This window comes from Anabas testudineus, chromosome 22 (assembly GCF_900324465.2).
Source record: "Anabas testudineus chromosome 22, fAnaTes1.2, whole genome shotgun sequence".
Taxonomy (NCBI): domain Eukaryota; kingdom Metazoa; phylum Chordata; class Actinopteri; order Anabantiformes; family Anabantidae; genus Anabas; species Anabas testudineus.
Window position 1 is genome coordinate 18,227,934 of NC_046630.1, and position 26,252 is coordinate 18,254,185.

The window sequence follows — 26,252 nt, forward strand, 5'->3', positions numbered from 1 at the left end:
TTCAAGGACTCGCTGTCGACATCGACACTTTCTTTCAAAGGTTGAGAGACATGTCGAGTCTTTCTGTGTGTGAAAGGAAACACTCAGAAGACGTGATCTCCTTTGACACCCATATAATGAGTCCATTTTATTAAACTATGTGACTAATAGTGCGATTTGACGAGGATGGTGAGATGATGAGAGGGAAGAAAAAGAAGAGATGGCGTTGGGGGGGCTGGATAGAAGAAGGGTTAAACTCTTGCTGCATTCTGTGTGTGTGTGTGTGATGGGGGGAGGGTTGGATTGTGCAGACATGAATCATTCTGAGCGATTCAAGCGTTTCCATGACACCGCCGGGCACCGGTCCAGAAGTTTCTACAAAGTCTGAAAGGTACCAACAAACACACACACACACACACACACACACACACACACACACACACCCTGACAAACACTCTGAAACTATCTCACCAGCACTGAATTTGAAATAATCTATATATTTATTCATGCCGTTGTCATCCTGTGGAGGGGGGGCACCATTAATTTAACAGACGATGCTCAATGAGTAACCATCGTCTAATAGACAAACCCCCGACACACACACCCACACACACACGCACCACCGGCCCCCTCATTCAATCCCAGCAGGCATTGATTTCTTGGCACCGGAGCGAGTGAATACATCAAACAACAGATGAACGTATACGAGCGACGAGGACGACTCGAGAGACGCAGCATCCAGCTCACATCTGTCGGCTTCTACCTTCAGCCATATCACAGCCGATCTGACTGCTGATTGGACCAAAACTCTTTTAACTGGCTTTTAAGTTTGAGTCTGTATCTCGAAGGCTGTTGTAGACAGATAGATCAGCTCCGACACACAAAAAGTATCTTTGTTTTCATTATCTTTACGTTTTTTAAATTGCCTGGTTGAATAACTAACTGGAAAAAGTTTCCCTTAATTTTCTACAATAAAAACTGAGTTAGGGTTTCATTGTGTACATTGAGTAAAACACGGCCACAAATGGTCTTTGTTAAAGTGTTTTTATGTTGTAAACAGAGCACTTAAATTACCTGATGTTAAGTTAACAATCAGGTTTGCACACAAAACCTTTACAAACAAAAAGTAGTCCTGTGCTGACTTCCTGCATTTCCAATAATCTAACTGGTGTGACTTTGCTTTAATTCAACGGTGACTATGAGTGAGGCGTCCAGTATATGAACCTCAATAGGAGTACATTAAGTTTAGTGTATTGGAATTGTATCCAATACAGAGTAAATGTCATGACAGATGACGTTAATCTCTGAACAGTGTTTTAAGTTGGACGCTGTAAAATATTGGGTATGAAGTTCTTGGGCCTAAAGTGAACAAAGTGGAAAAGTGTTAATCTCTTGATGACAAGTTTCCTGTATCAACCTCAGAAACAGGTGTTTTGCTAATTAAAAAAAAGTTATGTTTTGTGGACAGTTGTCGCGCTTGATTTTACTGTACAACACACACACTGTGTCCAGCCCACACTGGCTCATAAAAGAGCAAATACACAGTCTGAGTGATAAAACGGCATTTGTTGCACAAAGAGCCTAAATTTCAACACCAACTCTACAAAGATGAACAAAAAAAAAGTAAGTTTCTTCTGCCAAAATCTCAAAAACAACATCTGCCACGAGAAACACACTCTCTTTAAAGTCCAGTGTTTAAAACTCTTCTCGCAGGTTACAGAGGGTATTAAAACATTAGTTCATGAACAATGAAACATCAAAATGAGGTTTGTTTTCTAAAGGAAAAGTGACAAAACTAAGCAGCTCATAGCTCATAGGTCAGGATATTTCATTCACTAGTGTTTACTGAACATCCACTCAATAGTAGTTGACTTTACACTGAAAGGTGAACTGAGATTTCTCTCACTTCTGATTCATCCTCACTTTCTGCCATCACTAACATGTCCCTGCAGGTGCCTTGGAGTTTACACATATATATCCAATGCTGCAGATCTGGACACAAATAATGATATGATGTATAAATACGGCGCTGTAGGTGACACGGGGAGAGATTTATTTTAACACAGCAACATCCTGTTGATTTTTGAATGTAATATATGTAATGATTGTATGCGATATGCAACACATCGAGGAAATAGTGGAGCTACTGACCACACTGACAGACAAGTATTCACACAATACTACACATACTACATCTACATAATAAAGCCCAAATTACCAATTTTACCTCAAAGGAATCTACAAAGGCATCTGTGATACATTTTCTGCACAACACTAAGAAAATGATGATATGATGTACAGTGTACTCAGTGAGAATTGAACCTGGCACTGGGACACAGGGAGGTGAAACATAATTCGAACGGCAACTTGCTTAAAAGCAAAAATAATGTAACTGATAAAGTTTAAAAAGAAAATCGCAACTTACTAGAAGACACAGTACAGTATTTACATGTGTCCGTGTGGCTGTGAAGCTGCAGAAGGATTCAAACTCCCCCAAACACACACACACACACACACCCCTCCTCCAGCATGAAATCAATAGACAAACACCACAAACAACAACGAGGCGACAAACAGGGCGACACCACCAAGCCCTCCAAACAGCAGGACCTCAACCAGAGAACTATATCTGAAATTACTGTTCTAACACACTATTGTGTGTTTTGGAAAGAAAAAATAAAGAAAGAAAAAGAACAATAAAAAATGTTGGTCTATAAAGAAAAATTGGATTTGAGGGATTCTATTTGACTTCAACTTCTTACATTTTCTCTCATGAATCTTCAGTTTTGTGAAGAAAAACGTCGCCGATTTGCAGCACAGAATGTGTATGTGGCGCGAGTGTGTTGCTTTTTTCCAACGTGTGTGTATGTGTGTGTTGGTCTCAGACAAAACAGGGCTGCTGAAATGCGGCAGGCACTGCAGATTTTTGTTGGCTGGCTGACAGCACCGAGCCCGTGCCAAGCCCCGACGGCGGAAACGACTAAAAGACGCATAAGGCTGGCATTAGAGCCCCAAATCCCCCCACCCCCCACCCTTCCATCCCTCCTTCTCTTTTCTCCTTCTCTTTTCTCGCTTCGTGGCACGGCGTTTACTTTGGTCCGGGTCTGACTCGATTTGGCAACATTCACATCCATCCGTGAATTTATCAATCTGTCTTTATTTCGCTGTGATCTGACGGGGTAGAAAACATGGCACCTGAAAACACAGCAGGAGCTTTAGGTAGACCGCCGCATTGATGTGGCTTTGCTTTTTCTTTTTGGGACATCACCTTGTTTTATGCTCCAGTTTAACCCTGTCCTCTTAAGAGTTGTCGAATGAGAATTTTGGAGGATTTGATTCTTTCCAGGGTTTATATTTTTTTCCCCCACCGTATCTGCTGCCTTTGTCTTGAGGATTTCGGGCAGCACTTCCACAAATACCTCGGACACAATAGCATCTGGAGTTACATCCATGAGGCACTGAGCCCATGTTCCTTCTATAACCAAAAACAAATTAAGAAAACAACATACTCCAATTATGCTCCCAAGACAATAAAACAGCAAAAAAAGAGGGGAAAAAATCTGCTGTAAAACATTCAGGATTACCTAAAACTAAAAGCCTGATTCTGTGTTTGGAGTCCATTATGGATGGAACAATATTTAGCAGCAGAGTAAACAAAGGCAGGATGCTCCCGTCATAGCTGTAAATTGTGTTTGGGTATTGTTCGGCAGACAGATGACGACTGCTAATGTTGAATTAAAAAGGTTCTTAGAGGTGGATTTAACACGTTTCCTCTTGTCTTCGGGGTTGAGACGGAAAGCGAACGACGCAGGAAGACAAAGAGAGAGGTAGCAACGAGAGAAAAGGTGTGAAATTCTGAATTAGCAGCACAATATGGAAGTATTAAAGTGAAGCACAATGAGCAGAGAGAGCAGAGAGCTGCTCGCCGACACCGTCTGACTAAATAAAGACACAACGTTCAGGCTCGCAAGGTTTTCATGTGTCAAACAGGAACAGGCCGGGAAACCAAATGAATGTTTAACGCCAGCATGGCTCGTTTTTCTGATATAAAAATAGATGATCATGTTTCCTGAGCTTTTTTTTTTCTTCAGGGACTCTCACTAAGAACTAAAATAGTATGGAATATAATCCATGTTCATGTGAAGATACATACATACATAAAGCTTTGAACCAGTTTTTGAACTGCTTGGTTCGCTCCCTCCTTCTTTTTTATAGTCATAGTTTCATATTTTATGCAGACGTGTCTTATATAGTTATTTTCAGGATAATTTTGGTTCATCAGAAATGTCACATGTTGCTTCCAAAAACAGTTTTACCATAATGTAGAAGTACTTTCATAAACTGCATCAAGGTTTAGTTTAAGGTGCATGTTCTCATTCATATTATGATTTTTCTTACTACTACTTGACATAGTCATCTTAGTTGTTGTGGAACTACAATTGATGTAGTGCTTTGTGGGATGTACGCAGGATGGATAGCGTTACTGTGGCGTCAGCTGTGACTGATATTTTGAAATGTAAGCATAAGTCATGCTGAATTTGAGAGCATTTGTTGAGATGTAACACTTAGCATAAGAAATTGGATTTTCAATCAACTTATGTCAATTTCATTTGTGCTTTTATTGACATGTAAGTGACTTTCAGCAGGAACAGAAGAAGGTCTGAGAGAGCTACAGCCTGCTTCACATGGAAAACCCTTTGTTCGTGACTGGCTCATTTGGTCGGATCAAACCTCAACGCAACCGCTTCCCTTTCTCTTCCGAAACGGGCCAGTAATAAAATTACTTTTTTGAAGACTAAACATTATTATTACATAAAAAGAAGTAGAACTCAACAGATCCATAACGCAATCGCCTGATTTATTGTTCTACAACAGGTCCACAGTGCCCCGACCCAATGTCGAAGAGTAACAGAGGTTGAGAGCGAGGATCACGAGTCAGCCATGCACTCGCTCGCAGGGGAGCTTTGTACTTTGCAGAAAGCGGGAAATGATAAGCTAACAGAGCTAAAAAAAAATAACCATGACAGCCCAAAGAACTCAGAATAGCACTTGCTGCAACTTTAGATTATCCAAATCTCTACAAGTCTAAACAACCCTTCCTCATGCTGTTTAACGACTCTGGTTTTTAAGGCCTGAGTAAGACTGAGACTGAGTTCCTGCCTCAACCCCCCGTCTTTCTCACTCCACGGAAGGAGAGGAGAAAGTGGGGTGACTCTGGGGAGATGGATAATGGGACAGGTGCTGTCACTCTGGAGGGGTCAAAGGTCAAAGAATCCTGGGGCTCAGCATAACACTGTTTCTCCTGTTACTGTCATGGTTGTCTGTAACTATTCAGTTCCTCTCTTCCTTCACTCTTGTCTCAACTTTTCTAAAATATTTTTATTTCTTATCCTTTATTCATTCCTTACTTTCTTCCTTACTGGGTCTGCTTTCTCTGCCTCCCTTTTTAATTAGATCCTCTTCTGACTTAAGACAAAGGGCAGTGATACAGAATAGGTATATTCTAGTTCTTGTGTAGGAAATAAAGATTCCTAATACCAAATATAAGAACCAGTCTTGGATACAAATTGGGTGAAGTCTGAATTATATGTAGGCCAACAGGATTGTCCTGTATTTACAGACTAAATGGGAACTGAAAATGCATCGAGTTCAGGCAGGTTTTACGTGGTCTGTTCATAACTGAGCCCAAAATTTCATAAGTGAGAAGACCTTTAGTTTTAACTCCAGAGTATCATGAGTGTAAAGTTTTTTTCCCCTCTCTACATTTTCTCTTCATCCTCCATTTTCTCTCTCCTGCCATTAGTGACAGACCTCTTCCTCCACCCTCACTCCCAACTCAATACCTGTATTTAGACGAATGTGACAGCATTTGAACACCTGGACAGCTGTAATATGATAGGTTGCCTATAGCTGGAGTTCTGGGAGCTGCATCACACTGCTGATGTTCTCTGTGTGATTTCAGCACAGCCACCTGGCTGCAGAATAATGACATATCTGCTCCCACACACCGCTCAGGAGCTGGCGATCAGCGAAGCTTCATCGCAGCGGGGCAGACCCCGCCTGACATCATACAGCGAGGGAGAAGAGGGGAGGGTGGAAGGAGACGGACAGCAGGAGAAAGGTAGGGGATGGACGAGGGAGGAAAGAGGACCCATCTGAGCGCCTACGTATGAACTCAGAGATTGCTGTCACCTGTTTTCTTTAACAAACTCTGAATAAACAAAAATGTCTTAAGTTAATACCCATATCAGCTGTAATAGCAAAAAGATTGATGGCATTATTAAAATTCACTCACCACAGATAAGCTATTAAATTCAGTAGCAACCAAGCTCTTACTAGCTCAGAGGCACAAAAGCAACAATGACATCATTTCATAGCCACCTGCTGAAAGGCAAAGTAACAAAAAGCATAATACTACTAAAATTTCAAATTGTTACTATTTCAATTTTCTTTAAATGGCCATGTTTATTCAGACTAGAACTAGGCATACCCACACGGGAAGGATTGAGGTCTGCACCTCGGCGTTTCTCTAGAAGACCTATGTGACCTGGCACCATCTATACTATGCATTCAGATCATTCAAGTCATAGCATTCAGTCTCTGTAAAGATTATAAAATGATTACATGTTTTCTTATACATTTTTAAATTAAATGCTTTAGTTTCTTCTCTTTCTGTTAGCTAATCTGATGATTTTAGTTAGTTCAAACATCGATAGTTAGCCCTCAATGGTTATCATCAACTTGTGGCCCATGTAACATTACTAGGCCCCAGTGGTATGCTGACAGTACGGAATATGCACAATGGTAATGCACAAAATAAGTCTGTCCAACCATCCCCTATCCCCTATGTTTGTCTGGCAGCCAGCCCCTGAGGATTGTCACAGCATGGAATATGGCCCCCTTGGAAAAGAGGTTAGTGACCACTGACCTACAGGCATTATGAAGCTGACTGGTTTGACAATTAAACTGAATTATCAATTAGTTTTCACTTTGTTCTTCAATCTGACGTCATTCAGATGTTCATTTTAGCTGGTTTTCCTCTGGGAGAAAGTTTGCATAATTTACTTCCTGTCGACACAAAAGCTATGTTTGTAATGCCGATTGAAAAGATATCGTGACTGTGATTACGAGTTTTTAAATGGACATTGAACAGTGTTTAGAGCTGCAATGAGCTCGTCCACGCTCATCTCAGTATGTCTAAAACTTAGTTTTATACATCTGGCCTGTAAAACCTCAACTGGTGGATTGATTCTTCAAGCAGTACAGTGCTAGAGCTACTGTAGATGTAGAGGTGCAACCAGCTGTTGGTTTGAAGATGTCCAGCATGCACAAGCACTGTTTTACAAAAACCAGATCACCTTCCTGGATCGAGTATTAATATCATTTCTTTAGCTGTAGCTAGCTCTCCTCCTTAACACTGACTGCACTGGTTTTCTTGTCTTTGTCAGTACTGTTTCCATTCATTGTGTGCCAACAGAAACTCTGCTCGCTGCTTTCACATGGCACTGCCCTGGAAAAAAAGGGAAAAGCTACCATTTTATACTTGTCTGCTGCCATGGAAACCAACCAACGGTCGGGACATTAAGACAGTGATACACAGGGAAAGTTTGTGGGCCACTCTGGCAGCCTGGCTGCTCTACTTTAAATATTTTTCTCTCTCTCTCACTAAGGTTACCCGCACTCCTCTTCTTTTTATGTTCAGTCTTTATTTTTTAGCCTTTTGCTCCTCACTCTGGTGCTCCTCCATCACTGGGGTCAGTCTATGTGGGATGACTAATGAGTGACACTGTGCAAGCTCTTTTCCTAATGATGGACTTCTTTCTTTGTTACTTCTTATTGCATTTACTTCCTTTTTTTTCATTATCTTGAATACTGTGTAAAATTATGCCAAACTGAATTTTCCATTCCATTTTCCATTTTAAAATGTTTTTGATAAGGTGATTATTTGTTTTCCCTGCAAAATCTCTGTTTCTCTCTATCAAGGCTTCCCCTGGGCAAATCGTGACAACTGAGAAGGTCAAACAAGGAATTGTTTGATGGTTTGCTGATAAATCATAAATCATCAAAATTGATGTTAATTGATGTTATTTTTCCGTCAAATAATTCCTTAACTGACACTTTAGTGAAACTGGATTTAAAAAATCACAGAACTTGTTTTATTCTACTGATAAATAAAAGATGCATCAAATGATCAAGTTATTAATCGATCACCTTTCTTTGGGTTTTCTATTTAAATCCACCCTTTTCCATTTATTCATGCGTTCAAATGGATCCCCAGCCAGCATCCCGTATCCTATAATTATACTGTGAGTGTGTGCGTGTGTGTGTGTGTGTGTGTGTGTGTAAGTGGGAGCAGGTGATTGGTTGACAACAGCTGGAGAGAGGAGAACACAGCTGCAGGCAAAGAGGAGAGAAGAGAAGGAAACGAGAAAGAAGAGAAGGAAACAAGAGAGATGAGAGATAAAGATACAGAAATATCAGTGTCATACTTTATACTTTACTACAACATTGGTGATATCGATTTAAAAAAATGTGAATTTCAAACATGATAATTAGTTAATATCAGTACCACGGTGCTATTAGTGTTAGCTGTCACTAGATTACTGTGCTTCCAGGGTTAATGCTTTGGCTGAGGGTCACTGAGACACAACTTATTTCTTTAAAATAAAAGTTCTACTTCAGGTCACACACTGAAAATGTTTTACAGTAATATATATAAGGTAAATAATTATAATATAAAAATAACAAAAATCGGATGATTTCATATCAGTGATGCAGATGACAGTGTTGAGGCAGTGCAGCATGTAGGAGGCAGAGCTGAGTGCCATCAACAGTTTTAGCACTCCCAGAGACCCCAGTAAAGAGTGTCCTCATGGGTATTATGGTTTTAATACAACATGTGCACTGGGAGAGGATTTCACATGAGAGGTTAAAGTAATGGATGCTAAAAAAATCATTTAAATCATCTTTCACATGTTTCTGTAAAAGTGCTATGTTGTGCTGCATACGTAACACTGATCCAAATGGTGCTCTGCAAGCACATCTCCACATTAACACACAATCACTCTCTCTTGTCTTGTGTCTTTCTTTCACTTTGCTTCTCAAAGGGACGCAGGAAGGATGAGGACGAGTGGAGGAAGAGGAGACATCCTGTTCCTGTACTCGGCTCTTGTCTTCCTCTGTACTCCGTTATTCTCCCCGTCTTGTTTCTGATAATGATTATGAGGATGACGGAGACGCTGCCGGGGATAACTGAGGGTTTTGTACTGAGTGAAAAGGAGGAATATTCCGTCCAAAGATGAGATCAGATCTGCTCACTGATTGGCTGCAGGCATGAGGAGTTGTCCAAACCTGATTTGTATCAGTGACAAACTTTGACAAAACCAACAAGAAGTTACTGCTCATTTGAACTAAGAAAAAATTAGAACAAATTAATAAAAAATGTTTAATGATTTCAGTTGATTAGAAAATTAATTTCAGATGAATAGATGTTTTGTGTCTATTTAAATTCCCTACTGTTTCCGCACCTTATTTTTTATACAAGTATACTGTTTATGTAGATATGATTCTTAAAAATTTTTCACACATGATGTCATCATTGATCCCTTCTTTTCATGACCTGATCTTTGAGCTGCGTAATATAAGTCATATTGACGTTCTAGAAGGGGACAGATACACTTGTTCTAACTAACGCATTTAAATAGAAATTGCACACAACATGCTGAAGGCTCTGGTTTGACACTTTTGACATTTGGACAGAAGGAGCTGTAACCACAACTCTGGTTAGTGAATGGTCAAAACTAAGGTCAAAAACCTCATCGAGTCCCAGTTGTCAAATTTTCTGTTCATCACTTTTATAATAAATGGCCTGCGCCTTTTGTAGCCACCTGGGGGCAGCAGAACGAGCCACAAACTACATTTATTTAGGGTGATACAAGATGACATGTTAGCAAACAGCTACTGTTTTAAATTTGGAGTCATGTTTGTGTGCCCCTGATGAATATAAGTCCGGTATTGACTGTTCATTTGAACCTAGCTCTGGTTTGGGTCTCTACCAGCTCCTCAGTAAAATACCTGACTGTTCCGCTGATAAATGCTAGTCAAGTTTAGGCTTTCTTAATGTTTTTTTATTTTTCCACGTGTTAATGTTTTTCTATCTGCTCTAAGTTCTGGAGGAGTAGGTTAAGAAAGAACCATATCAACCATATGACAACATCTAAACTAAAAAAAAAAAGGTATCGTCACCTGGAGCCTTCAGATGATGGCAGCTAGAACCACAGAGATGTTTGAACACAGGAAGGGCAGGTGTAAGTTCTATACCATCAATATGTATGTACTCCCCATACCAGAACAATGGGAAGGAAGTTGAAAATCAGTCATCACCCTTTCTGTTTGTTCATTGGCTGGTGTCTAAGCCATGGGCTATTTTTAAAATTTCCACCTGAAAACACATATTCAAAATTGAATCCGCTATAGCTCCTCATGGACAGGGGACAGCTGTTAGATACTGATATTTTCTCTAAGTTCTAGCAAGAAAGAAGCTAAAAGGCCCATATGTTGAGAGAAAACCATCAACAACTAAAGCTGAAGACTGACATCGAGTGCAGTATAAAACATGGAATCTCATTCACATTCGGACTCCTGCACCGACCAATCAGATCGCTTGAATAAATCGGCCCAAAGTGTCCGCGTCTTTGGCCACAATGAACGAGCATCAGCGTGCGTGTGTGAAACTGAGTGTGTGTTGAAAGCATGCAAGGCCTGATTTTGCTTCATGATCCCTCATCCCACAGCCGAAAGCATCAGCAGCCATCATCCACTACACACACACACACACACACACACACACACACACACACACACACACACACACACACACACAGACAGAGACAGCAAGCAGCAAGCTAGCGCTTAAAGCAAAACTGGGCTTCCATGGCCATCCATTATCACTGACAAGCTAAATGTACCATGGTACACCATATGGTACAGAGAGAGGGGAAGAGAGAAGTAAACTGGAGAGAGAGGCTGAGCAAAAGAGAATGAGGGAGGGTTAGAAGTATGAGAAAAGAGAAAAAGAAAAAAGGAGAGCAATACAATATTAAGGTGTGTTTTTGTAAGGGGGATTCCTCTCTGTGATCTGTTTAAGTAACAATCTACAAAACTAAGGATAGATTAATGATAGGATCAACAAAACTGTGTCAGCCTTAATTTTCTTTATTTGTACTTCTCATTTTAAGAAATCCAGACATCCTGTCTGTCTCTTTTCAGGTTCCATTTCCAAGCACCTAACACAATCCACCCCTAAAAGAAAGTTTTAACCTCCGACTTTTTCAAGTATACATTTAATGTTTTACATCTAATTTTAAATGTACTATTCAATTTTCTATTTTTAATACTTACACTTTTGTGTAAGTATGTCACAACGTTACAACTATGTGACTTTAGAACCGGCAGAAGCTCAAAATCTTTATACTGTGACTGTGATTAAGAGTTAGGTATTTATTATCATTATTATTTATTATTGTTTTATTATTACTCACAAAAACAAAACAAAATAAAACAAAACATTCATACAGTTTTAAAAAGTTAATAAAACCACTAGCCACTGACATCTCTGCTCGATCTGCCACTAGGCTCAGTAGATCACTATGATGAGAACCACCTACTGGCCTACTGGTAGGTCATTAGGTGCCCTACTGAATAACAGTCATGGGTGTGAGAAAAACCGTTCAATGCTTTAAAAACATTCAAATCAGCTGGATAAAACAAAACGGAACATTATTTTAGTGTTATGTAAATTATGATGTCAACTCCAAACCAATGATACTGCATTAGTATCTTATTAGAGTTACTGTGTGAGTTTCAAGTATTTTACCAAACTACTATATCTGACTTTGCATTTAATAATAAGGAAGTATCTAAAACAAATCACATATTAAGGCCTTTGTCTATGTTATTAAAATGATGTTAATTGAATTACATTATCAGTGCATTACATTTCATCTTCACACAGCAAAGTCCTACCTTGATGTAAAATGTTAACAACTTATCATGTGTATTGTTCTCATCTTTACTGTCTACAGGTTTCACATGGTACACCTCACCTGTGCCTGAACTTCAAACACGGCGACTAGGAGAATTAGACAAAATATCATGTGCACACACACACACACACACACACACACACACACACACACACACACACACACACACCACATACGAGCACGCATACACACACACACACACTGGTGAGGCTGTTACCTAAAAGCTTGCCACAGGAAACGTCTGTTTAGACAGAGCAGATACGTTCAGTTTAGACAAAACCACAAAGAGGGCGCCTACACACACACACACACACACACAGTTGCAGTAGTAGATCTAGCGTAGTAACTATGATACACTGAACAATCTATGTAGTAACACATTTGTGTTACATTGTACATAACATACATGTAATTCTTATGTATCTGTGGCTTCACAAAGTTATTATTCCTTCACAGTTATGACAAAAACTGCATTAGCCAATCAAAATCTGACAAAGTTCACCACATAAAAAGGTGTTTTGTTAAACATGAAGCAGCTTACAGCTTATTATGAATAGGCCTACTACCTGCAGGTGGAGCCTTCAGTCATATGTTAAAGGAATACACAGATACATAATTGAATTTACAGATGCGCCATTATCCCTTTGCAGAGAGTTTAAAAAATTCAATAAATTCTCTAAACACTGATGTCAAAGGTCATAGGCCAAAGGTCAACAACAGAAGTCAGTGTCTTGCTCAGAGGCAATACAGCAAGATGGATGCTTCCAAACATAGCAAATATTTTCACTTGCCTAAAGACATAAGAGAAGAACGGGTAAAATATGGGGAAGAATTTTTTTTTATTCCTCCCTTTCGTTCTTTGTGGATCCCTCTCTTTCCAGAGCACACACACATATACACCCCTCAATACACAGCCAGTTTCACAACAAAGACAGAGACTGTGCCATGCTGCTGCAGAGGGGGCAGTGCCACGTTGGCAAAGCCCAGGGGGCAACTGCTATCTTGTGCCAGCACTTCACACACAAACACACACACACATCAGTATTCCAGCATCGTTGCAGAATCAACTCCTCTGCCTGCTTTGTGTGGCTTCATGTTCCCTCCATGTTTTTCTAAGGAAACTACTTTAAAAAACTCTTTCCTTGCATTCTCTTTACAATTTAATACATGCACATTTTAGTGTTACAGACCACTGTGAGAGGATGCTGTGTTTAACATTCTGAAAAAAACTGATTATTATCCTGTGCATCATGAATTTACTTTGAACTTTAAACAGACTGTATCAGGAGGTTGAAGCACTTCACAGAGATAATCCTACTTTAACAAAACCATCTAATGTGCAGTTTTAGTCTTCCTTTTATCTACAGAGTGTCTCTACAGTACAAAGTTCTGCTCCTCTACATACATTTAATTAATTTAAAGTACATTTGAAGCTGCTATAAGGCACTTTAAAAAGATTTATTTATTTTTTCTAAATCCAAATTCTGGAATTAGAAATGTTCTTGTTTTTATAAGAAAAGCAGATTTCGTAACAATAAATAGATCATAAATACAATGGGAACATTGTTTATGTTGCTGTAGCAAACAATGGTCCGTCATCAGCAAACATCAGTACTGTGTTCCAATGCAACATTGTGTTTCCTAATGTATGTTAATCAATTTAAAAGGCTCGATCATTAGCTCACTGAAAACAAAGACTTTTCTAAATGAACTCAAACTTTTGAACAGAATGGCATATTCAATTGAATAACTCCAACAAGTTATTTTACTTATTTGAGTTCATTCATTTAGACTGGCAGACATGGTTAGTAAAATAATAGGCAAATTAAAATCACTACCCAAGTAGAAGAAAAAGTAATCATCAAACCTAAGTAATGAGTAATCAAATTAATTTCTTTATAACTAAACTGCAGTTGTAGACAATGTGTTTTGACAGAAATTTTAATGTATACAGATTATGTTTTAACATAATGGTTATTTATTTAGTTTACTGCTGACAATATAAAATACAAGTTGCAAATACATTGATACTGAACAAAAAAATGTTGCCAGACAACGTTCTTCTTATCTGTCAGTGTTCTTCCAACTGTAGCATTATTAAAATGTGTAAGGTACTGACATTGACACTGACAACTTTTTTTTGTCATAGAACACATACACAGAACACAATCGACACCGAAAGCTCATATGCAATTACAACTGACTGAAATGCCAGGTTTGATGACACAAGCATCATCAAGCAAGACAGCGACCAAACAATCATGTATGGAGGGGTTTTTCAGCTGATGGACACAACAACCACGTAATTACTAGAAAACCTGCAGGACAGAGCTGCAGATTAACCTGCCATCATGTTGTTGAATATTGTTATTACAGAAGCTGAAGACAATTACAAGCTGCTGCAAGTGAAGAGCAAAATATCACATTTAAACTGTGTTCAGGTGCCAAACCACAGATACTACTATCTGTCAGTATCATCACACACACACACACACACACACACACACACACACACACACACACACACGCACAGTGATAAGCTCTCACAGAAGCTCTGACTCTACGTTTTCACAGGTGTACAGAAGCATTTCCCAAAGGGAGTATCGCTCCCTCTATCTCCCTCAAACACACACACACACACACACACACACACACTCTTCACCATGTTCAAGTCATAACTTTACAGAATGAATGACACTGGCAGTGCAGACACAACATCAGTGTACAGTAATGCTGCCACCAACTGTTACAGATCTCTATTCAGCTGGGAAGACCAATAACAAGGTTTTATCAAGGTGTGAAAATATGATGATTGACCACAATATTAAAAGTACTGTCTAAGCAGAATAAAGTAATTATGTGTTTTACACAATATATAGCTGGCCTAATAACTACACTGCACTGGCCATTTTGTTTAAGCTCATTAATCCAGTTTTACATTTTGTTAATGGGTCGGTTATTGTGTTTACTGTTCCGAAGTCAGTGACCTGTGTCCCTCCAACATCACTTTTGGACAACAGGTGCAGTTGCTTGAAACACTTTGATTGAAGAAATATATCACCTTAAAAATGATGTCTGTTCAATGGTTTCAGATCAATGAGTAATGCCACTTTGGCATTTTTTTTATGTTATTCTATCCCCATTTATCATTAAAGTTAGCTGGCTATGTAAGAAGCTAACATCCCTACTCTTAATCCCACCTCCTCAACTGTGATTGGTTGATTGACTCTACAAATTATGGAAAAAGCAGTCGACAAGCCAGGCTTCTTTAAACGACTGAACAGGCTGCACACCCCATCTAGTTGAAGTAGGATGGAGTGAATGTAACCTGAAAGACAAAACCCAGGGTCAAAAATGTCACGTGATGTAGTGTTTAAGATGTGGCAGGTAATAGTCCTTCTCTAATAAAAAGTGGCACTTTCTCATAGTCTGAATACTTCCAAGTAACACACTGCACCTGTTTATCACCTCATCTCTGCTGTTCTCTAACTTTGTGCTCTCTTTCGCTCTCCGCTGCTCTCGCTTTATCTGTCTCTCTCTCTCACTGCCTGTCTTCCTTTCATCTCTCGCCATCTGCCTTACTCCATCTCCATTTGCCTGTCTCTCCCCCTTTCTCTCTAACTCTCTCCGTGTCTACCTCTCTCTCTGTGTCTCTCGCCCCTCCCGCTCGTCTCCCTAAAAACTTGGCAGTGATCCCCGTCGTGTTTTTTCCCCCCCTTACTCCTCATTTGGGGGATTGCGAATGAGTGCGATCCAATCTAGACCTCAGCTAAGAGACATGAATTTTCATTAATTACAACCTTGTCAGCAAAAGCATTATGGGAGCTGAATATGAAAATGCTAATGAGGGGAGCTCATTTGCATATTTTTCTTTGTTGGAATGTCATTAATTATTACGTTTTATGATGATGAATGCAGCTGTCGATGGCTGGCCTTCCATGCCTAATTAGCTATCAGAAAATCCTCCGATCAAAAAAATGGATAGGGATCCCAAAACTTTACTTTTCATTTCACACCTCTTTCACTTTGTCGCACTTTATCATTTTTGTTTTTCTTTACTCTTTCATTAATGATCAATATCATTCTTCCTATTATTATTAATCTTCTATTCTATTCTTTTATTTATTCATCTTTTTCCTTCTCATTTAAAGTTTCTCTTTCTTTGTCTCATTCTCATTATTCCCTTTTACTTTCCCTTCGCCTTTTGGCATCTTTCTTACTTTTCCCTTCACTTCTGTTTTCTCAGTTACTTTCTGACTGTTGATTCAGGCTGTTGTTGATTGGCAGACATGTGAATCTGTCTGAGGACGTGTCTCACAGTTCAGTCTAGGGCCAACATTTTGGACTGATGACCAAGATTTCACTAGCTTCTCTTCCAATTAAGTGGATTTCCATCCAAATGTAACCAAATTCTGAGGAAATCGGAAAGAGAAAATGTTAAGTAATGCCTGTTTCCAGCTTCTTATCACTTATCACAGTTCAGAAGATTTTTTTTTTGGTCAGTTTTGATCTGTGTAGTGATGTTTAAGTTGCATGCTTTATGTCTCTTTATTGATAATTGCCATTTTTCAATCAGATCAGATGTTGATGTGTGTCTAGCGCCACTGAGATCCTTAAACTCAGTGTTTTTAAGCACTCAACAATAACTCTGAAAGTCTTGATGTTCCAGTAGAGCCAGTTTAAACAACTTAAGATGAACCAGTACAAACTGTTAGCTTGCTGTATCTTATCTCGTCGTTATCTGAGAATCAGAGAAAACCAATCACATGGATTACTGATTAACTAATTAGCTTCTAGTCAGAAATGACCTACTGCGATGTGGTAAGGTCTGCTGATATGGAAAAGTTCAACACTCAGGGAGGCAATCAGCTGATCACACCTTCTGTTGCCCACAAGCTGTGGATCTACGATATGGCTGCCAGAGGCTGTGTTACATCACCTGGTCCTATTCTATGCTCAGTGTCTCCCTTCACCTGTCTGTTTTTGTTGTTCGCTCCATCTCTCACTCTCTATTGACTAAAGAGAGAAACTATGAAGACTTAACAAATCCCCCCCTCAAAAAAGCCACTAACAAACGCCCCCCTCCCTTCACTTGGCTTAATGAATGCCAGGCTTAATTAGAGCACCATGATGTCAGAGGCATTAATTATCAGTTGGCTTCATTTCAGAAAACACACACTGTCTCTGTCTTAGTTTCTCTCTGTATCTGTCTTTGTCTTTTTGTCTCTCTTTTCCATGCTGAAACAGACATTTCTGCCCCTCCCATTTAAGTCTGACTTTTTTTAAAATAGAAATGGCAAGAGAGTGCAAAATCCGTCCTGATTTATATCATTTTATAATGCGATTCTAAATCTGAAACATGTGATTTGTGGCAATGTCACATCAGTTTAAACAGCCACATCTGAATTCATGTGACTTTTACTAAGCTGTGGCTTCTGTGGTCTGGCATACAGGATGATGCTGGTGCTACTGAGGACCAGCTGAAGGACAGCTAATAAAGATTGTCAGTGGAAGTATCCATTGCATATCATCAAACATGTGTAATATAATGCATATCTAAGGCTGCCTTCATAGATGTTGGTCATTTGTGGTAGATGTATAATAATTAAACTTCCATATGCATTCTGTAAATTAGGTGTAGCTACCTAAATTAGGTAGCTAGAAGAGAGAGAAAGAGAGATTTTCATACTAGAAAGGCCAGGAGGAGCTTCTTACTAACCATACACACATACATACTTTACATATATCCATAGTATACATTACATATACTGCCCAAACTAGAACCATAGAAGCCAGTGAAAGATCTGAGAAGTCACCCTTTCAGAATAGAAAAGGTTACCAGAGGTTACACACAACCAAAATATGACAAAAAATACATTTCGATATATATGATCAACTTCATTTTCATTAGTGGCACTGTATGACAAGGCCTGGTTCTCAGTCAGGGATCCCAAAGGTGCTGGATGGGGCTGAGGTCAGGACTCTGCGAAGGCCAGTCAAGGCTTTGTGCACAGAGGCATTATCATGCTGAAACAGGAAAGGACTTCCCTCTAACTGTTTCCACAGCTGAAAGCACAATATTGTCTAGAATGTAACTGTGCTGTAAAGCATGAACAATGAACAAAACCATGAAAAACAACCCTGGACCAACAAAGTGTTTATGAACACAAGGATGTCGGTTTGAAAAAAAGGAGTGGATATTTTCTTTAGCGCTTGCAATGTGAATGTAGCCTCTGTCTCTTGCTCTCAGATGATAAAATACAGATTATCTTTGGCCTCTGGGAGCCACAGTAATAACTGAAGAGCTGTCCCTCTCTCCCTCTCACAATAAACATACTGTTTCATGCTGCACATCTCTATCTCTCTCTCTTACCTCTTACACACAAACAAGCACTTTCCCTCTGCCACACACACACACACACACACACACACACACACACCGTAGCGTGGCTGGCCAGATGGGACTCTTCCACATGACCAAGCCGATCAATCAACACTGAAGGGCCCAGGTGCTACTACGCACCATTTCACAGTCTGTCACACACACACACACACACACACACACACACACACACACACACACACACACACACACACACACGAGTCGTACCCACACACACACACATAGCAGCAGAGACACGCAGAGATAGAAAGATAACAGGCACACACTCACACAGAGGTAGGAAAACACACATGCACAGTGTAACATGACTGACCCGAGCTTGGTCTCTAGAGGCCTCATCTGGATGGATGACAGAAGATGGAGAAGACAGACGGATGGATAGACAGACAGCTAGACAAATAGATAGAGATTCATAGGACAAAAGAATGATAGCATCACTATAGTCCTAATTTCTTGAGTGGGGTTATAGTTAGGGAAGGATTATAGGGGTGTGCTTCTTGTGGTGCACCCAACAATTATAGCTACTAGAAGGCTAAACAAATGTCATGGTGTTGGCATTGTTTGAAATATCTTTAAATGAAATGACAGCAGCTTCTCAAATATGAATGTTTTGTCAAATCTCCTGTTTTTCCTCCTGGGTTTCACATGTTGAACAAAACAAGCAATCTGAGTAGGTTAATGCGCTGTTTATTACTATTTCCTAACATGTCAAGCTATCAATCGAACATTGATATAATCCCTAATAATTATTTTAACAATTATTTACATTCTCTGCTATAGAATAATTAGACATGACATATTAAGAACTGTCCTGGTGATTTTTAGTTTGGTCAGTTTCTTTGCTGCTTACAGTTTTCTTCAGTACATTCAAACACCTTAGGGCACACATGCACAAACATGCCCCCAGTGCACTTCTTTTTCTTGATGGAATGAATGAACTTTAGCAATAAATCAGGATAAATGCAGAGATTTCAGCTCTTAGGCTTGAATCCAACTAACACCACCTGCCTCTAAAATTTAAATCTTGTGGTAGCTGCTCATCAGCTTAACTATTTACTTTATTATCCTTCTCAAACTTCAAATCCTCCAGGACATTTCTCCGTCCCTGATCAGGAAACCCTGAAGTGCTCCCTGATGTACCGCTCTTTTCAGCATTTTCCACCAGTCGCCCTGTCGCCTTGACAAGACCTATTATTACTATGTCTGATCTAATTACACAGGCAATTTACATGTGATACATGGCCCCTTCAAAACAATAATATACTAAATACTCTGCAGTGACGTACACTGTGCATCCGTGTTACTGCACTGAAGTCAATGCAGCTCTAATAAATCCACAAGAATAAGTCGGTGGCTGTTCAGTATTGATCAGCAAAAACAGGAACAAAATCACCAAGATAATAATATTCTAATGCCTTTCTTTCTTTTATTCTATGACACGGTTCATGTCTCAGGTGTCATCAGTGGCTGTGTGTCTTATCCACTGCAAAAGAAATAATTGTTAAGTGGATGTCTTTTATTTTAGGACACTGGTTAGTTATGACCCTACATACTTTTTTAGGATCTGGTCAATTTTCTTAACAAATGTGTCTCTCCTCTTTCTTTCTCTTCATTTCCTCTCCTCTCCTCTCCATTTAAACATTCTGAGCACAAATACCCAGACCCACGAGGGACAGACAGGGGGACGACCTTGGCACCACACACAGCAGAGGTGAGGGGCTCCTGGGGTAGAGAGGGAGACAGAGGGGCCTCATTTCTACGGTGGAAAGACAGGGTGAGGAAAGTAGAGGGTAATACAGAGATGGTGGAAAGGAAATAAAAAAACATTAGAGGACAAGAAATCATGTCAGAGAAAGCGAGAGGAAGAAGTGATGAAGGAGAATGAGAAATATGATATAGCGTATGCATATCAACAGTGGAATGGGGAAAAAGACGCACAAAAAAGGGGCTAGAAAGAAGAGACAGACAGAAGAAGAGAGAGAAAGAGAGATAGAGAGAGAGACAGATATGTATTTCTATATAAAGTGTCCAGATGTGACCTCCTCAGAGGGGGTCCGGCCTCGTGGCTCAACACTCATTAATAAGGTCACACAGAGGTGAGACAGACGGCTGACTCACTGCATTTCAACAAAAACAACAAGAGGAGGAGGAGGAAGCCAAGATCATCAGGTTTATACCAGCTTTGTCAAAACTGGGTGCTTCTGTTTAATGCTGTTTTTCTAACTATACATCAACACCTCTTGCTACTGTGTGTCTACACTTTTCAAAAGAAAAATAAGACCATCAGTTATTTGTTTAAAATGGATAAACTCACATTTTTGGATGCTTGCATATACTGTATATCACTTTACACAAAGTGTTTTATTTTTTTGGATTAGGCATCTTGAACAGTGCTAGAGCAATGCTAAGATGAACTGCAAAAACTTTAGTTACAAATCAATAATTGCAATACAATCAATAATTACAAGTGTTTTTTAAAATTTGACTTTTATCTTTATTATATCACCCTTTCCGGTGTTGACTTTAAAAATTCTTGTTGTAGAACACTGTGGTGAGCTTGGATAGCTCACCAGCATCTAAATCAGGTGATTTTAGAGCAGTTTGAGAATGTTAATGCTGATGTCAGTGTTGCTCGGTCCGTCCAACCCTTTGGTCCAAAGCAGAAATGTCAGCAGCTATTTGTAGACTCATGATAATTCCTAATGATTTTGATGTCTCGCACAATCATAATGTCACATTTTAATTTTGTCAACATTTTGTTTAATCTCCACATTTCAATATTTGAGGTGTGCTTTTTGTTTAGTGCTAATTAGAGAATATTAGCAAGTTTACATGCTATACGAGCAAAACACAACCTGATAGACATTACACCTGCTAAATACTAACATTCTAACATGTTAGCGTGTTAGAAAGTGTGGTTAGACTAATAGCTAAAAACATACTGAGGGACAGATAAAAAAACGGTTTCAATTTTCTGACATAATACCAACAAGGCGATTCTCTTTTTAAGCTACAATGTGCAACCAGTAGCATTTTTGAGTGAGGCTCACCCTTCTAACCAATCAGAGGAAGCCAACAACAGGGGTGGGAGTTCTTGGCCGTCAGTCAAAATGTGAACACACTTCAGGTCTACTGCTCCTCTTGTACAGATGCTTCAAGCTAGTGTTAGCTGTTGGAAGTGACAGCAGTTAATTCACATGATTGTCAGCTACTAATTCCTGCATTAGCTACTGTAGGTGAAAGACTGCAAGGAGCATTATGAAAGGGTGGGGTGGAAATAGACTAATTTTCCCTAATAATATTCAAAAATTTAAAACATTTGCAATCGACACAGATCATTTTTCAGAAACATCTCGTATGCTCTTTTACCTTTTCTTGGACAGATTACTTTGCTAATTTACAGAAAAGCTGGTGCAATGAAGCTGCTGTGCATCAGAGTCAGAGTGAAGCCACATCATTATTTATAACAGAAAAGAATGTGCTTACAGGCTGAAACCACTGAGCCTACCATTTACAATGTAGGTGACAGTTACGGTTTGGGGTGGGGGTGGTGTGTCAGGGTAGAGCACCTGCTCTGCAAGGCAACTACACATACAGTAGGTATACACGCATACATATACTTGTATAACCACACATATACACATGAAAGCTGGCGTCACACAATACCTCAACAATTACAAGCTGCAGAAACACACTGAGGCACACAAGTAAGCACACTCATCCAGATGTATATACAGATACATGCATACAACACACACATACACACACACACATGGACACACAATGGCACACAAATTAAAATGAACATGAAAACACAATGAAACACACGAGTATATTAGTGCATACAAAAACATGACACACACCTACATTTAACCACATATAACCACACACAGTGCATATGAAGCTTACATCACACACTCCGCCAATGACACAGTAACCTCGCAACGTGTACTGAACACCACCGCAAACCCACAGACACATACACACATAGGGCGCTGGTCTCACAAATTTGCACACATGAGCAAAAATCGTTAAAATGCACACAGAAAAAAACACTGTCATGTATGACAGAAAGAAATGTCTGCATAAACATACATGCAAATGCAACATTAAGCCCGCTCTCTGATGCCTACAACAGCCCGCAGTTACAGACATTTCCCCATAAAACACACACACACACACTTCTTATTGGTAGATCACTGTGGGTTTTTCTGTGTGTGTGTGTGTGTGTGTGGCAGCCGATTAATCTAGTGAGGTCGCTGAGATGACACTAATCCCTTCGCTGATTATCTAGAGCATAACATCACTCTAATCTGATGGTGAGGGGGGTTAAGAAAGACAGACAAGGTTAGAGTGGGAGAGAGAGAGAGGCTGTGTTCACACTCTGCACTCGCACACTCTCTTTCTTCTTTTAGTTTTAGTGTACGTCCAACCTGAGAATAATATAATCCAAGTACAGTAATTCACCACAAGAAGACATTCCTCTAGCTTGGATTAGCCCCACAGAACAATGGGATCTTATTTGACTCAGTTTGCTTTGATGACTTGCAGTGTGATCCTAACACATTTGATTACCATTACTAAACTGAGGGGTTAGATGCTAAAAATGCAACTTTCCTGTTGGGATGATGATTTTAACCTCATCCCTAAACCTTTTCTAGTGACTGTAAAGCAAACTATTACTCACACATCAATCCTGCAGCTGTGAAGTAAACATATTAAAACTGTGGAGCTCAACAGCTTGTGAAGAACAAATATACAAAACACATAAGGACATAAAATTTAGTCCTGCCCCAAGTAAAGTTTGGGATCTGACCCCGTTACCCACCCACACCGGACCTGGTCGTATAGGACCTGTACCCATCAGGTGGTATTAATGTTATGGCTGATCGGTGTAGTCATTAACTTTACTCATCCAGGTTGTAGGCTGTCTATAAGTGTGACTTGCAGGAAGACTTGTCTGAGGATGCTTTGCTATTTAGATTTTGTCATTGTTGACTTGTTTCATCTTAAGATAAAGATGACCACTCTTTGTGATGATTTGCAGGAAACCTTCTAAGGAGAGAAGTGGACCCAAACCATTTAGAGTTTTCCTATTCCTAATATGTCATCCGTGGTTGTTTTGCTGTAGGAACTACAACTGAAATATACTAAATATAATGTGTGGCAATTAACACTTAGTGATTAATACATGAAGATTCTTTCTCCCGCACTGGAAATAAGCAATAGACGTCAGTGCAACCACCTCATGTCCTGAATTCTAGTCAGTAGCTGTCTGTCAACCATCAAGTAACCGCGCTACAACCACCCAGAAACACCTTCACAGCAAACTACAGGGACCTTGCATCATACAGTGAGATCCATCCAAATGATTTACAGCCAGATAGCAATGTATAGTATATATTCAGCTATGAAAAGAGTACTGTTAAGCTCACTCTCTGATGCCTACAACAGCATCACTGAGAAGCTGATAGTCAAACATTCTCCATCAGGACATGCAAAAAGAAAATAGAAAACCATACATAGAACACAGTGTGATTTAACCAGGTCAGGACAGTGAAAGGTAGAAAGTGAAGGGGATGTTTTCTGCAACACCGTTGGCAATTCTGGTACTGTGTGTGTGTGTGTGTGTGTGTGTGTGTGTGTGTGTGTGTGTGTGTGTGTGCGTCCCATATCCATATCCCTGGCTGTCTCTGTCTCTTAGTGTTATCATTATCAAAGTAAATTGCGGCTCCCGTGTGCCAGATGAAGAATACAATATTTCCATTTCTGACTCTGCGTTGTCGCTTCCTTCTCTGCCACCACAGATACATACCATAATCACAACACTGTCACAATACATCGCACACACAATGGATCATTCCAACAAGGGAACCACAACCTGGAAGCTTTGCATCATATTCTAACTGTACATGTACTTATTTTCATTTTGCATTCACAACAAAAAAGACATTTTTCAGAATGATCTCAATTTCAATTATTTTAAACTCATATTTTTCAAGATATATTATATATATATACATTTATATATATATATATATATATATATATATATATATATATATATATATATATATATATATATATATATATATATATATATATATATATATAATATATATATAGTATATATATAAATGACAATTTAAACATCTTTATGTGACTGCTCTTATTCTGAAAATCTTAAATTAGAACAAGCGTTGCTTTGTTAAAGAGACTAGGCTGTGAACTGACAAATCACATCCAACACCTTATTGGACGGAGTGGGACACTGACACTAACACCACTAGTGACCTTTTAATTGGAGGAAATCCAAGCAGCCAGGTCCCAAAATCTTGAGTTAATTAAATCAGAAACATCAGCATTAAATCAGTGGTTTTGGAACAATATGCTCTAACTCTTTAGGCCTTCACAGCGGAAGGTTTAAGATCTGCTCTTCCACAAGATGTGTGACAAACATTAAACTTTTAGAGAGAGAAATAGAATGAGAGAGAGCGAGAGAGAGAGAGAGAGAGAGAGAGGGAGAGAGCAGGTAGAATCATCAGATAGCTGAGAGCTGACATCTTCCATATTTAATGCATCCAGTCAAAGGTAATTAAGCTGTGTGTGTATGTATGTGCATGTGTGTGCTGAGTGATTATACGTCTGCCTGAGTGTGTGTATGCATGTGTTTGTGAGTGAGACAGAAAGAGGCAGATTATTTGTGTCAGTGGCCATTTGCTCACAACTGGCGCCACATTGGACAGAGCCAGAGGCAGAGAGCATCATGGGTAAATGAGCACACTCTGCCTGGCGTTTTCAACACAGCAGGCAGCGAGAGAATGAGAGAGAGAGGGAGCGAGAGGGGGGTGGGGGGATTGCATGCCAGATGACCTGTCTCTTTGAGTGTACGCTAGTGTTTGACTAATTCTCTGCAGACACACACACTGTCAGAAGCCAACAAAGCATTGAAGTTGCAAAGTTAATGGCAAGAAGGAGTTGTATAGAATACTACTTTACTATGCTACTGTAACACACAACCAATAATACTAATAATTTCACACACACACACTTTGCACTGTACCTGTTAGCCTGGAGTTGGCATATGGAGGTGAGAGGCTGTCATGTGATGCCATGTACTGAGACCCGTCCGCGTAACTCTGCAAAGCAAAGAAAGGAAATATGATAATAACAATTCATTTAACATTAAATACAACTGAGTTTCAACTGACAGCTACATCCAGCACTGCACTGTAATAATGTGCAACATGTCAGTTAAAGACAAAACCTAGAAATGAAACCTACAGTCATGCCTCAAGTAGGCTGCTACGTTAACACTTCACTTCTTTCTGTGACAAAAGCCAATGAAATATTTTTGTGAAATCAGAAAAGAGCAAAGCGTAAATGGAACAATTATTTGTCAGAGGCTGATTAAAAGTGATGGCTCCAGATGTGGAAAATATATGAATGCATCTATCTCATGCATATAAAAATCATACAGGCCAGATACAGGATTTCGCCAGGTAACACATGAAGACCATTAAAGAAAATAATAAATGATGATGAAATAATGAATAAGGGAAATAAAACCCCCGAGGCCAAAGGCAGTAAAAAAGATAATAATGATTCTTTGATAAAAAAAAAAAAAAGTAAAAGGTGAAATGACATCAGTATTAAAAGAATTGCATTTAACAGTAGTATGAATGTTAAGTATTATAGTTAATGTTGCTACCTTGGAGGGACGACTTCCACTTGCCCAGGACCCTGCACTCGTCCTCTCCTCCATATCTGTGTGACAGAGAGAGATTAGTAATTAGATGACAACAAACACAACAGTGAAGTTTAAG

General features: G+C 39.4%; 1 protein-coding gene across 5 annotated transcripts in view; it reads right to left on the minus strand.

Moving 5' to 3' along the window:
* Positions 1-26,252, minus strand: part of LOC113147947 (transcription factor 4) — a 193,597-nt gene that overhangs the window by 121,727 nt on the left and 45,618 nt on the right. For all 5 annotated transcript variants that reach the window (XM_026339298.1, XM_026339301.1, XM_026339303.1 and 2 more), the window contains 2 exons: positions 26,138-26,193; positions 25,490-25,565 (listed from right to left, as the gene is read on the minus strand). In XM_026339298.1, the coding sequence (XP_026195083.1) occupies positions 25,490-25,565; positions 26,138-26,193 (132 nt within the window). The remainder of the gene's footprint in view (positions 1-25,489; positions 25,566-26,137; positions 26,194-26,252) is intronic.